We start from the raw sequence: 14,885 nt of genomic DNA on the forward strand, positions 1-14,885 counted from the left end.
TACAATTTGAATTTTCAGTTTGGGTGCTAAAATATCTCAGGCTGTCCTGTAAATATTTTTCCAAGCATATTTTAATCAGTTTCCTTCCAGCATGTGCGTGAAGATCTTAGAACTTGTAATACTGCAAGAGCATTTCATTTGACAGGTGCTTGACATACCGTTGCTTGAGTAACAGGGTTTTCCCCCCAATGTGTTTCAAATAGAGTACATTTCAAGGCATGATCTCTGTATTTTACTGCTGAGAAAGTAAAACGTCTGCATTGTTAGTCCTGTCCCAGATTCCAAGACCTTACTGTATTGTGTGTGTCACACTTCCTGGAGAATTTGAACAGTGCAAACACACTCTCTTGTTTTGGATCACTTCACAGGGAGCCGCACCGTTTTTTGTCAGTGCCACATCTGGCACCACAGTTTTGGGAGCATTTGATCCTCTGGATGAAATAGCTGACATTTGTGAAAAACATGACCTTTGGCTGCATGTGGATGTAAGTTTCGTTTTAATGAAATTTATCCTTATGTTACACTTTTTTCACTGTTCTCTTAGCAGGGAAATTGTTTCCATGCAGGTGGAAAATAAACAGAATGTACACTTCTGGGATGCTGAGAACAATGTAGCTGATATTGTACATTCTACTAAATAGGGTTCTGGAAATGAAGCTGCATTTTATTATTGTTGTTGCTGTTACTTATTTTTTCTGTTTTCATCCTGTCTCCCTCTAAGTATCCCAGCACAGTATTTTGGCTTTAAAATGGTTCTAGTTGAGAGACTATCTATACATTTTTATCTCAACGTTTTCTACAGGGAGCTCAGGGTGGGGCACATCATTCTCTTCCTCTCCTTTTGTCCATAAAACAACCCTGTAAAGTAAATTAGATTGAGAGTGAGTAACTGGGCCAAAGGTTGGCTGGCAAGCTTTATGGCAGGGTGGGGACTTAAACCTGTATCTCTCAGGTGCTAGTCCAGCACCCTAAGCACTATGTCATGTTGGCCCTCATAGATATTGGTTCTCTCAGAGACAGTGACTTTACCCAGCTAAAAATGGAAGGGAAAAGTTATTTTTATGATGTACAGGCTGGCAAACATATTTGCCTCTCTCCTCATTTTATCCTCACAACAACCCTGCAAAGTGGATTAGATTGAGAGAGACAGAAATTCACTCAGTGAATTTCACAGCTGATCAGAGATATGACCCTGGATCTCTTCAATCCATTCTAACCACTCCATCATATTTGCTCTTATGTGAGCTCTGAGGTTGCTGAACTTGTTTTATTATTCCTATCAGAAGCTTAGACCTCTCCTAAAAGCTTCTTAGAAGACAGTGGTTGGGAGGGTTGGAAATTAAGCACTGCTTTACTCTCCTGTCTAAAGGTAAAGGGTTGGAAAAATTGAATAGGCTGGCCATTTACTCAGGAGATCCCTTCTATGCAGCAATTCCACTCCAGAAGGTTTGGTGTTAGGTTTTTGGTTGTTTTATTTATTTATTTATTTTGCAAACTAGAGTCAGCACTGATTAACAGCAGTATCTGTAGTGATATTTCCATGGTCTTTCAAGTATTTTGAACAAACAGTATTCTGGAAGGCTGGATTCTAGCAATTGTTGATTTCTCTGATACTATGTGGAAATGGTCAACATTTATCTGGTGCTCATCTATGAAATTACTCTATATTTGTATTAATGCTTTTCAGAAATTCATTGCTTTTTCAGGTGTGGGAGGAGGATTCATTTTTTAACCATGCTTGTTTAACACTGGAACGTTCTGTGACTTGCAAAAATATGTTTATGACAATCAACTGAATAATTTTAGTATTATCTAAACAATATTCCTGTAGAACTAGTTATTTTTTTACAAACAAAACTAAGGAGAATTAATATAAAGGATAGCTTTGTTGCCTTGCTTCTATTGTATTTGGTAGCCTTTGCAGTTTTCCTGCCTTCCTTGTAGATGGGCCATTACACATAATATGTGAGTCGGCTCATTGTTATAAGCCCCTTGTGATACGTTGATTGCTTGGCAATAACTCTAAGTCTCTTCATTTCTTCTGCTTAAATCTTTCAGAGAAGCTAAAAATAAATGGCTTCCCTGGTATTAGGTTTCACGTCTGCTATGGGTGTCGCTGTCATAGGGATGTTATTTGTGTTCCACTGGAAGAGGAAGCACCGTTCACAGCCATAGGTAGAAGGATTTCTCCATGGCAGTTGGCCTATATAATCTCTTTATGTGTTTAAGTATGTGGAAAATGCCTTGCAGGTATGCAGTGGTCCTAGATGGATGGATGCACAATTCTGCAAGGGCACCTTCGCTGTAATTTATCATGCTCCCTTGTTCAAGCCCTCTGAGAAAAGGCTATATATAAAATGTGCTAAATTTGTAATGACTGGGGACAGATTCAGATCACCAAACGTTATTTATGACCTAAGCTCACGTGAAACAAAACGTCATTACAGTTTACTAATTCTCTGTGAATTCTACTTTGGGGAGCTTGTATATTTGATTGGTGGTGGTGAGAGTACTGTCAAGTCATAGCTGATGGGGTTTTCAAAGCAAGAGACTAACAGAGGTGATTGCTGTTGCCTGCCTCTGCAGAGTGACCCTGGTCTTCACTGGAGGTCTCCCAATTGCTAACGAAGGTTCACCCTGCTTAGCTTCCGAGACATGATGAAATCTAGCTTGACTGGGCTATTAGTTAGCAAAAGTTAGCAAGAATTTCAAACTTTCCAAAGAAAGTTACTAACTTTGGATGTATTCTGGGAGTCTCCCAGAAAAGTCTAATATACTAGTAGCCAGGGAGGGAAGGCAGCATGGTACAACCCAATCTCATCAGGTAACAGAAGCTAAGCAGGGTCAGTACTTGGATGGGCGACCTCTATGAAAGACTCTGCAGAAGAAGGCACCAGCAAACAACTTCTGCTTGTTACTGGCCTTTATAGCCCCTTGCCGGGATCGCCATAAGTCAGTTGTGACTTGAAAGCACTGTAGCCAAGTGTCCCTGATTTGAGGATACTTAAATCCAGAGACTGGAGCCATGAACGGGCAAGACAGATCTTCCTACACACCTGAAAAATGACCCAGGTTTGCAGAAAAATCTGAAATCTTAAAAAAAAAGGGGGGGGGGTAAAAAAAACCCTCAAAATGATAAAAGGAGCACCAGTAGCTTTAACCAGATGACCTCAGTGGGTGTTGCTAGGCAACCTTAACAGTTTAGGTAGTATTCCAGGATTGGTTACTGTCAGTAAGAGGAAGGAGGAGAAGGCAAAGACATTTCCATGGCTGTTTTGGCCTTTGAGAAAGGACTAATTGGAGACAGGTCCAGAAACTACCTCCATGCAACTTGCTATGACACAGCTTGCATGACTCACCTAGGCCCAGCTGTTTGCTACTGTGCAGCCACCTCAAAGTCCAGTGTAGTGTAGTGGTTAAGAGTTTCAGAGTAGGATATGGGAGACCCAGGTTTGAATCACCCCATTGCTGTGGAAGCTCACATGCAGACTTTCAGCCTAACATATATCTCATGGTTGTTCTGAGGATAATAGAGAGGCAAAGAAAATGATATGGACTACTTTGAGTCTCCATTGTAGAGAAAGGCTATACATAAATGAAGTAAATTAATAAATATAGATTAAATTGGGAGGCAGATAAAAGGTAACTTGTTTACTGGGTTTGAAGGAGAGAAGGACGTAGGGAAAAGTGAGCATATGGAGGCTGCCAGCAGGAAGGAAAGAGGAAATAGTGTGAGAAAGCGGATATAGGGAAAAGTGAAGTACCCTGCACATATCCTTGCAAGTCCATGCAACTGGCCCTGGCTCAGCTGGCACTATGCAACTAGCCATAGGGAAGAGGCTACCAGGGGGAGGAGGGAAAGCTGAAGATGGGGGGCAAATAAAGGTGGGTGGGAAGGAGGGAAGAAAGGAAGCAAGAAAAGGGGGAGAGGCTATGGATGGGTCAGAGAAGGAAAAGAGGACATGGTGGGGGAGGGAGAAATGAGATATCCACCAGAAGTCCTTGCAGGGCCTCTCTTGTGATTTACTATTAGAGCCCCACACTCAAAGATGTGGCTAGTTGTTCTACATCAATATGTGAAAGTCTTCTTTTCCAACATCTGTGTATTTCACAGCTGTCTGGTCTCCAGAAGTCTCTTGCCCACCTAACCCCTTTCATATCAACAGCATCCAACGCTTTGCATCCCTGCCCAAGACTCTTTGTGAGGTTTTCCCTTTCAAACTCTTGCCTTGTTCCTATTTTCCTAATGTAGCAGCTTTTGTTGTTGTTGTTGCTGCTGCTGCTGCTCAGCTTCCACCTGCTTTTCCAGGCTTCTGGCCTCTGAGCCCCTTTCTCTTGCCCCTTTATGTACACTTCACCCATTCGCATCCTTAGACTGAGTAAGATTTTCTCCAGATTCCTGGAGCCTTCTTTACTCAGGAGTTTGTTTCCTCCACTGTTCTTTCTCCAAGATGTCCACATCCTTCATAAACCTTTCTTGAAAGAGTTGCGGCTTAGTAATCTATCAACCAATTCTCCCTTTTCACCAGTCTACCTTATGAGTCCTTACTCTCTGCTCCCTCATCTTCTCAGAACTTGCAGTCTTGCTTTTGTCCTCCAGAACTTCTATCCCTAAGCCTTTTCATTTCATGTATATAAGGTGTTTGCAGATAGATTAATCAACATTCTATTGTTGACAGCTTCTCCCTGTGCAGCTAGAATGGCTGTGAACATTCCATGATGGTATAGCAGTTCAGTCAGTGGCTGGGGATCAACTTTGCAAGCAATAGGACATTGCTAATTTTTAGCATATCTTGTGTATGTGGTGCATACAAGCATGTACGTAAGGTGAAGCCAGCAGTTTATCTGAATTTATTGTAGTCCTTCAATTGATAGTAATAGTAGGTTACAAAGAATAATTGTAAGAATCTAATAAAGGGAAGATAAAATAAATTTTACAGAATTCACTCTGAGGATACTATGTAATTATGATTAATCTCTATTTTATTCAAAGAAGTATCTTTGAGTTTACTTAGCCTGACAAAGATCCAGTGTCATGAACTCATAGCTAAATTAGTTTTCAGCTCATTGATAGTCGTCGTGCGCACCTGAAGAAAGGGCCATCATGTGGAACACTCAGAGAACTCAGCTATCTTAATTATGGTTACCCTATGAGACTTCCTGACCTGGATAGGCCAGGTGAGCCTTATCTTCTCAGTTCGGAAGCTAAGCAGCATCGACTTTGGTTAGTAATTGGATGGGATACCTCTTAAAAAACCAGGGCTGCAAAGGCAGGCGATTGCACACCATCTCTGTTAGTCTCTTGCCATGAAAACCTCACAAGGAGTCGCCATAATTCAGCTATGATTTGACCACAGTCTCCACCACTCCACCGTATGAGAAACCTGCTCATATGAATTCACCAGTTTAGAGTCTCATATTTCACTCATGAATGATTGTCAGCCCTGCCTACCAACCTAAGTGCAGAGTAAAACAATGAATTGTATAGTCATCCCAATATTACTAAGCCTTAATTTTACAATTTCTCTGTAGGCTGCCATCACTCTGGTACAGGTTTCCTCAAAAGGGCCCAGAGCACCCAACAAGCCCTTTTGTTTACTCTTTCCTAGTAGGTTTTACTTTATGTGAGCGAATGAGGCTTGAGGACCCAGACAGAATAATAAAGAACTTTATTTAAGAGGGTCAGTAATAACTGTTGTTCAAAACTTTATAGATTAAAGAGAACAGTAAAGGTTGGTGAACAAACAAAATAAAACACCCTAATGTGTCTATATAGACTGTTTCTTGCTGCCTCCTGGTGACTGGCTTCAAGCTGACTTACCCCTTCTGGATGAAAGATCCCTCCGTCTGCAGCAGCCTCTCCTCAGCTCTGCTCCCTAGGAGTGAACATAGAGTTGCCAGCCCCTCTGCTGGGAGGTGGGAGGCCCAGTACCTACCTGCTATTCCGTAGTCGTACGCAGGCGAAGCAAGTGTGCGTGCTTCCAGCCTGTGTGATGACATTACTTCCGGGAAGTGATGTCATTGTGTGGGCCGCGGTCCACCCTGGGTGCACTTCTTCACTCTGCAGGGGCTCAAATCAGGCCAATTCGGGCTCAATCCAGCCTGGATCAGGCCCAGATCAGGCTGATTCAGACTGGATCGGGCCTCTGCAGAGCACAGGATCGCTGCTGTGCTCCACAGTATCTCGATCTGGGCCAGAACTGGGCTGCTGCAGCACGCGGGAACGCATCCTGGGAGGCGCATTCCCCTCTGCCAGCCAGGTAAGTGGGGGTGCGGGTTTGAGTGGGAGATCCCCTGCCCCCATCAGGGGACTGGCAACCCTAAGTGAACACTCTCCCACTGTGGGTGGGGCCTTTTATCCCTTCTTCTCAGGCACCATACCCCTACTTCTCTATTGGTTCAGTTTCATCCTCCAAATCCCCTGTTAACCAATCATAGGGTCCAAAGGGGACCTGGGAAATGTAGGTCCTGTAGTCAAGCTTCCCTGGAGCCACTAGGCCTCACTACGTAGGCTCAAGCTCATAATAAGTTTATTGGCTCCCTATATTCTGCTCCTCAAGCCCCTTAGAACAATTGTAAAATTTTCAGTACGCACTATTAGTTACTGGACACTTTCATATGAAATGTTTGCATTGCACAGTAGCTACTTATAGTGGCGCTGAAGAGTTGATGGTACATTTAGTTGTTGGGACAGCATTTGAGGCTGTGGTGCAGAGCTCTGGCCAAGGGAGTTCTGTTGTGCTGCCACTGGTGATGAAGGGGGACAGACTTAGTGCTTCCATATGTGAGACTGTATTGCTAAATCCTAGGCAGCACATACGGATATTCTTTGGATGAAACGGTCAGGAGAATAGTCAAGTTCTCTGTGCCCTGAGAAAACTTTTTAAATTATCTATGTAATAATTAAAATATATGTTGCTGGACTTATTTTGTATCTGTCAATAAATACCTACACAGGCATCCTGGGGAGGCTCAGTGTTGCTGTCGAGGAAGCATCGCAAGCTTTTGCAAGGTGTTCACAGGTAGATGAAATTTAATGTTGCAAGCCTGAAATATTTTTATATTTGTATATATATTTATTTGCTTACTTACCTCATTGATAGTCCGCCTTTCACGCTGAGACTCAAGGCAGGTTAAACTGAAAAAAATGCAATAAAATAGTATAATATGTACCAAAAAACCCAATGCAATAAAATAGGATTTTAAAATTGGAGAACAGTATAATAAATTTAAATACAATATAACCACATGTAAACACTTTAAAGGATTTAAAAAAAATAATTTAACAGAAGTTGAAAGGCAATGAAGAAATGTCAAGTTTATCATATGGCTGTTTCAGCTACCCAACACTTTTTACATTCGATAATTGTTTCTTCTAGGGCCAATTCTGTGGCTTGGAATCCTCATAAGATGCTTATGGCAGGGATCCAGTGCTGTGCTCTTCTAGTGAAAGACAATTCTGTAAGTTTTCCTCTCTCGTTTCTTACAGTACTGTACTCTGAAAGCACAGAATGGAACTTGCAAGTATTTCTTGATGATATTTTCGATGCAAAGTATCACATAGCAGAAAATATTGACTGTGTTATGAGATTTTGACAGGAAATAAAACATGTCTGATCTGGGTGTAATATCTGCATATTCGGCGGTATGGAGCCTGACATCCAAGCATGGAAGGTGCGCAGTTTTCCAATGTTCCTCTCTTTTCCTGGAACCTCTTCTGACCCCTGGAAACATCATTCCTAGGGTCACTGGATTTGTGCAGAGGAATAGCCTGTGGGTTGGTGGTCAGGAATGAGGAAGGACAAGGGATAAAATTGACCCTCACTCTCCTCAGGGGAGCTACTCTTTCAGAAGAGGAAGGAGGAGCAATTTTGTCTCTTTGTCAATCCAGTACCACCACCACCTTTCTGCTACAATATTCTTCCATGCAACACTGAGAATTATATTGTTGGGGATTAGAAAGTGAAAAAAAAATGTATGGAATGGTTGGAGCACACTACTGAAATGAAAGTTTGGGTACAAAATTTGATCATGTTCCATCTAGTTTTTAATTTGCAATTTTCCTAATGGCTTATTTTAAAATAAGAAGAATAACATCTTTTGAAAGCATTTTGTGTGCAGACAAAGAGCCTTATTCTAATTTCTCAAGAATATCTGAGGTAAAGCAGCATCTGGCTTCTCTCTGTCCAGCAACTGCTGTTTTAAATGATATCTGAAACAGAGCAGCAGGGGTTAATATACTGAGAATGGGAGGGAAGAGAAGATAATCTTTTTCGTTACCCACTTTGAGCACCTTATAAACTGAAAAGTGGGATGTAAATGTAATAAACAACTATTTCAAAGTCTAGTAAAAAGATTTATAGGTAAATGGGCAAAGGATGCAGGAAGAATAGTTGGTTTAGGAATTGATATCCTGGTTTTCTTCTCACTGGGATTCGGTTTTTCTTGCAATAAAACTGGAAAAAACATAAATTAACAAAGAAAGAAAACAAATGTACACAGTACAACTCTACAGCTCCTCAACTGATCTTGGAACCACTGACCAGCTCGCTCAAGACCACGGCACATGAGACATGGGCTATCAGCCAGGGGCCAATAGCCCTTTGGCTCTTGCTTTACAGTATGCACCAAAGGCTTGCGTCCAGGCTAAATACCTGCAAGCAGAGGAGGATTAGCCGTTCAACCCTGATCTCATATAGCTGGCACAAAAGTAGTCTCAACCTTCCTCCTCTGCCATTAGAATGGAACTATTTATAGAATTATCTATGAAAATAAGGCAAAGTATTTCTTCTTGTATTTTTTATATCCTTTTCTCAACCAATTTTGACATGTCTTACAAACCACATGACATCATATAGAAGAAAAAATACAAAAATTACTCCAAAAATTTGGCAATAATCAACAGTTAAAAACCAGTTAAAATCTCAACAGTACTAAAACCAGCATTCAATAGCATTAAAATTAAGCATAGCATTAACACTTTGCAAAACATTGTGTTATGTCTGCTCTTAGGAAACCATTGTTATTAAATGAAATATCCACAGATAGGCACTATGTTAAAATTGGTTTAACAACTACCTAGAAAATTTGTTTTAAGTTTGAGTTACTACAATTAATTGCAAAGTAATTAGAACTTTTTGGTGACTGCTTTGTTTGAAGTAGTTAGCTAGTTTCAGTGACTTTTTTATAACTATTCTCCTGCTCATACACAGGCTGAAAAAACATAAACAATTTTTTTTTACTAAAGAAGACAAGCACATCTGTTTACTGGTTTGGTGAAGACTTTAGACATTTACTTTACACAAACAGCCTCTGCCAGTTGAACTTTAAAAAGAAAACATGTATGAAGTAAAATCTAAAAACAACGCAAAATATGATTCTGCTTCCTGCTTAGATATGTCCGGATTACACTTTGAAACTTGCAGAATCTTCTTTCCTGGGCACCTGTATGTAGTAGGCAAACTGTGTGTAGTAGGCAAACTCCTATCCCTGGGCTCCATGCTCTGCTGGAGCTCTTCACTCCAGTGAGAATAAAAATGGGGTGCATGGAGTAACATTATGATTTTGCTTATGGTTGTCATGACCTCACTTCTGGGTAGAACCAGAAGTGATGTCCCTCTCCCCCATTTTGCTCCTGCAAAATTCAGGAGCAGGAGCTTTGGAGGCAGAAACCGAGGGAGGGGCCTGTGTCATCATGTAAAACCATAGTTTCTGGCAGGGCTTTTTTTCTGGGAAAAGAGGTGGTGGAACTCAGTGGGTTGCCAGCACAGGGGGCAACTCTTGGCGGGAGGTGGTGGCCCTGGTACCACATGTGCACGCCTAAAGTGCACGCATGCTCCTAGGGCCAATGGTGTCACTTTGAGGTCAGCTGGAACAAGGGGGAGTTTTTAAAAGTTTAAATTACCTTCGGTGAAAATGGTCACATGGCTGGTGGCCCCGCCCCCTGATCTCCAGACAGAGGGGAGTTTAGATTAAGAGCAATCTCAACTCCCCTCTGTCTGGAGATCAGGGGGCGGGCTCACCAGTCATGTAACCATTTTCAAGAGGTTCCGAAATTCCATTCCACCGCATTCCAGCTGAAAGAAAGCCCTAGTTTCTGGTGATTCCTAGAGCTACACCATGTTACTTACAAGTTTCATCTGGAAGTGATGTAGCAGTGTACACTAGCAGCAGGCAGCAAGGGCAGGCAACAGGGGTTGCCAATGGCAGCAATACCATATTACTTTTCTTTCATTCCCTTTTGTTGGTTTGTTACTTTTGCCTCTGCTTCCCTCCTCCCACTCCTATTTAAATGTGGGCTTGGGTTCTGTAGAAGAGAGGATGCCTATTCGTGAAAGGGAGGCCTTTTCACTGATTCTTCCCTCCTACTGTACTGTAGACCTCCCAAAGGAGGGTGGGGCATTTCATCTCAGCCCTAATTATCTAATTCCATTGTATGCTTCCTGAAAAACACAAAGAAGACTTAGAATTAATATTTACTACCTTGGAAGCAGCAGAATTATGTACTGCTGAAAAATCTTAGCATTGTTCATTTTCATTTCGTAGCTTTGTTCATTCTTGAGTGTTTCAGAAGGATCCACCTAATTGCTTGTTGATAAAATTAATATTTTATTAGAGCTCACTATGGTAAATACAGTAATCGCTTTGTTGAAAGATGGATTTTAAAACATAAGCTTTAGGATAAGGATCAGTTGTATATTTTGTGCTCATTATTAGGGAATGGAATTTTGTCTGAATCTCTTTTCTTTTTAAAAGAGAACTATTTCTTTCCGCAGTGCCTATTGGTGATGCAAAGTCACCTGAAAGCAGTAGCAAGGTTTCAAGTGGAACGCCCTGGAATGGCGTTCTGGTACCTCATTAAAATACTCATATGACTGGTGACCCTATGCCAAAGGGTTTCCCCACCCAACAGCGGCCTGTTCTAGGCCAACTCGGGCCCGATCTAGGCCATTTCTGGACTGTTTTGGCCATTTTAGGCCCATTTAGGCCCCCAAATGGTGCAAATTGGGGCCAAAATGGCCAAGATCGGGCTGCTGCCGGGTGGTGGAGGATTCTCCCACCTGGCAGCGGCCACCTGGCAATTCCAGGCCAACTTGGGCCCAACCTGGGCCATTTTGGGCCCATATTGGCCATCTTGGGCCCATTTAGTCCTGAATATGTGTGTGTGTGTGTGTGTTTGTGTGACTAGTTTATTAGGTGTTTTACTGTATTTAGGCTAGAAAATGTGGCAAGGCATGTTTTGAATGTCATAGAGCTAACTAAGGAGAAATGTAATGTTCTCAGATGGCGGGGGAGTGTTTAACTTTATTGGAATGGGAAAGCATTCGGACTATAGAGACAGTGAAATGGAGAGATTAGTAAACCCACTGTAAAAGCACAGATCAGTCAAAGGAATTGCTAGGTGTCCTCTGTGTTGACAAGAAGCAGTGGAAAGCTGCATAATGGCTCCCTCACTTCCCTATTAAAATAAACCTTTTCGTGAATGAACCCTGTCACCCCACGCTTGAATTAAAGGGCCTGCCTTTCTTGTTAGTAGCAGAAGCCATTATACATGGGATTGGTTTTTTTCATATTCAAGCAGAAACGATCTGTTTCTGAAAATGATCAAAATCTTCTTACATGTGAGCATCCTTCAGTACAGCAGCATTCTTTCTAATACGTAAATGTTCCAGAAATATAGAAATATGATTAGAAACTAATTGTCAGCTAGTTGTCTTGGTACAGTGGTGCAGTGACCAAGAGGTTCCGGTCGATGCATGTGAAAGTATTTAGTTTTGGATGCTCAAAGTATGCAAGCCATTATGCAAATGAATTTTCCCCAGCACTGCAGCTCCTTGTATAAATCTCTGGGTATTCCTCAGACTCAGTAAGCTTTGGCTTGCATCCCAAGAACATTTTTATAGGGAATATTTTGCTTTGGGAAAAGGGCGGGGGAGGGGAGGAAAAAGAGTGCTTTTGGGTACATCAGTGGTCTTTTCCGTACAGTCAGTTTATGGTGATTCAGATTTCATTCTGTTTCTCTCAGTCTCCAGAGTCCCACATGAGGGAAGGAGGTATGATATGCAGTGCAGAATCCAGCTTTCCCAGGCTTTTCCCTGACTTTTGCCCCTGTGCACATAAAGCCATTTTTTAAAGCTGCTGTTGAGTCTCCACTGATGTGTCTTATATGTGTACAGAATTAGTAGCTCTGTACCGCTTCTCTCTCCCACTTTCCTTTCCCTCAACCCTGATTGATTGGCCACCCAATGAAAACCACTCCCTTCCCAGCTCTGCACACACCCTCTTTATTATTTTTTAAAAAACGAGGGAAGGGTCATAATGCTGCGATGTCATTTTTCATACGCCTGTATTGTGAAATCAAGACTGCAAATTCATAACCTTGATATCTGTGCCTGCAAATTACAGTTTATCGTCTGGCTTTGGCTTTAGGAGAAGCCTGAAACCCTAAGCAACTGAGTACCCAACACCCCTTTTTGTTTAATTAGGCGAGAATCACAATGCTGTGACTTCTGTGCATTCTACCCCTTGAAGCACAATGTCCACGCTGTTCCCTGATGGTGATTCAAATTCCCAGCTGATTTCCTTTCTTAACAAGCGGGGCTCATAAATCATGCGTGAAAAGTATTTTTTCGGTTTCCCCTCAGAACTCTGTTGCCAGTTGCCTCTCCAGAATTCAGAAAAAAATGCAGAATGGGCCAGTATCAGAAATCTCATTAGAAAATCCGCTTCCTGGCCATACCTCTCCCCCCCCAGCCCCGCCCAGCAACTAATGGTTGTAGAGGCAAGAAATTGTTTGGCAGGAATAGTCCTGGAAGAACTATTGAGCACCAGTGTAGGACACACATTTTTTTCCAGCTGCATCTAGCTAGGAAACTGCTTCCATATTGTAGGCATCTGATATGGCTGTGCTGATCCATGCTTTGGTAACCCTGAGGACTGCCCTTGAAGACTTGAAAACTTCACCTGGTACAAAATGCAGCAGCTCATCTGATACCTGATGCCAGTCAATGAGATCATATTATTCCTATTCTAAAGTCCCTTCATTGGCCAATGAATAATTTCTAGGTCCAATTCAAGTGTTGGTACTCAGCTTTAATGCTCTTCATGACCTGGGGCCCGCACACTTGAGAGGCTGCCTCCACCTGCATGTTACTATTTGGCAGCTCCAATAATTCCAGCAAGGTCTGGGCCGTTTTCACACATCTTGGCATAGCACTAAACTCATGGAACGAGAGTGTCTTCATGGCACGACTTCTGACATCATCATGCCATGAAAACGGAATCATGACACGATGACATCAAAAATTGAGCCATGAAGACGCCCTTGTTCCGTGAATTTAGCACTGTGCTGAGGAGTGTGAAAATGGCCCTGTTATCTGTTTCCCAGCATGTTCTGCTATGGTCCAGACTCCTCAGTGGCTGTCCCATGTCTCATAAAAGCCTCCTGGAAAAGGTTAGGGGTCTCCTACCTTCCTGGCTTTTCGACACAGCTGCAAAATAGACCTGTTCCAAGGAGCTTGTGGAGCTGCCTGGCCCTGTACAAAGAGGGAATACCTTGCTGGTGGGGCATAACTTGTTTTAGGTTTTTTTGAAAATGTGTTGTTTTAATAATGGTTTTATTAAATTGTTTGTATTATTTTTACATTGTTGTTACCTGCCTTGGTTTCCAGGTAAGTGAAAGAAAGAAAAATGAAGTTGGATTTATGCCACCTCTGTAGGTGGCTGGCGCTGCTTGAAATGGAACTGTGTTGATGCTGTTTCTTATGGTAATCAGTGTGAATGACTTGGCATGTTACTCATCTGATCAGCATTCCAGCAGAATTCTTTTTTCAGGTTGCCACAGTGGTTGAGTTGGCATGGATAATACAACTGAACTGTTTGGGGAGTGGGTCTCATAATGACTGACCCTGGGGAACTGTGCCCATGCAATTTCTTGTCCAGCAGCCCATGTGGATGTCATTGGGTCGCATCCTGCAGACCTGTTCTGCTAACAGAGGCACTTACCTTCAGTGGAAGGCTCTTTTTGTCCAAGAAGAGTTCCTCTGCAAGAGAATGGGTCTTCAGGATCCAACACTTTGTATCCACCCAGAGACTTTTATTCACTTACTTTTATAAGGTGTACCCTCAATAATATATACATTTTTAAATCACATTGATTGATATTCAAAAGGTCAGGGAAATTAATAAGAAGATTGTTCCAGCTTCCCAGCAGCCATGTAAAGATAAAATTAGGAACCTGGCTCCTTTTTCATACACAATTTATTCTGTAAATGATGTTAGACAGCTCATGCCAGGTTCATATGTTTCTCTTTTGACATATTTACTCTCTTTTTTATAGTGGTTTGACAGAGTTATTGTAATGCTGTATTGTAATGCAGATTAAAGTCTATACCTATAGTTGCAGAAATATAGACACTTTCATTAAGAGTATTGTCAGCCTCTTTGCACCAATTCCTATATCAGCCAGGCAAGAGGTGCAGAGAGAAGTGGCATGAAATACTAACCTTATTTACTGTCCGCTCAAATGGCTGTCTTACAGTCAATTTAGAAATAGATTGTGTTCTCCATATGAGATGATATTTGGTGATCTTTTGAATTGCTGTGTGCTTCTATAACCTTCATGCTCTGTAAGAAATGGTACAGGGTATCTTTAACTTGAACATTCACTTGCAGAGCAATTATATTTCTGAGAGCATTTTTGATGGAATTGAAGCAGGAGTGTTCTTTCTCCCCATCCTATCTCTAACTTCATTCTTTTTTAGTTTTTTTCTTTTTTTCCAGATTATATGCTTGCTTTTCAACTGAGTACCTACGCTAGTTTCTATTCCCTTCCCTCCTTCCATTCTTCCCCCAATCCAGAATAAATGGGTCATACTAAATATGTG

At 41.8% G+C, this 14,885-nt stretch overlaps 1 protein-coding gene across 1 annotated transcript in view; it reads left to right on the forward strand.

Annotated features, from left to right (window-relative positions):
- The window catches only part of GADL1 (glutamate decarboxylase like 1), a 116,010-nt gene that overhangs the window by 50,065 nt on the left and 51,060 nt on the right, over positions 1 to 14,885 (forward strand). The window contains exons 9-11 of the mRNA XM_054991687.1: positions 369 to 485; positions 6,958 to 7,022; positions 7,380 to 7,461. Coding sequence (XP_054847662.1) covers positions 369 to 485; positions 6,958 to 7,022; positions 7,380 to 7,461 — 264 coding nt within the window. The remainder of the gene's footprint in view (positions 1 to 368; positions 486 to 6,957; positions 7,023 to 7,379; positions 7,462 to 14,885) is intronic.

Source organism: Eublepharis macularius, chromosome 11, assembly GCF_028583425.1.
Source record: "Eublepharis macularius isolate TG4126 chromosome 11, MPM_Emac_v1.0, whole genome shotgun sequence".
Lineage (NCBI taxonomy): Eukaryota > Metazoa > Chordata > Lepidosauria > Squamata > Eublepharidae > Eublepharis > Eublepharis macularius.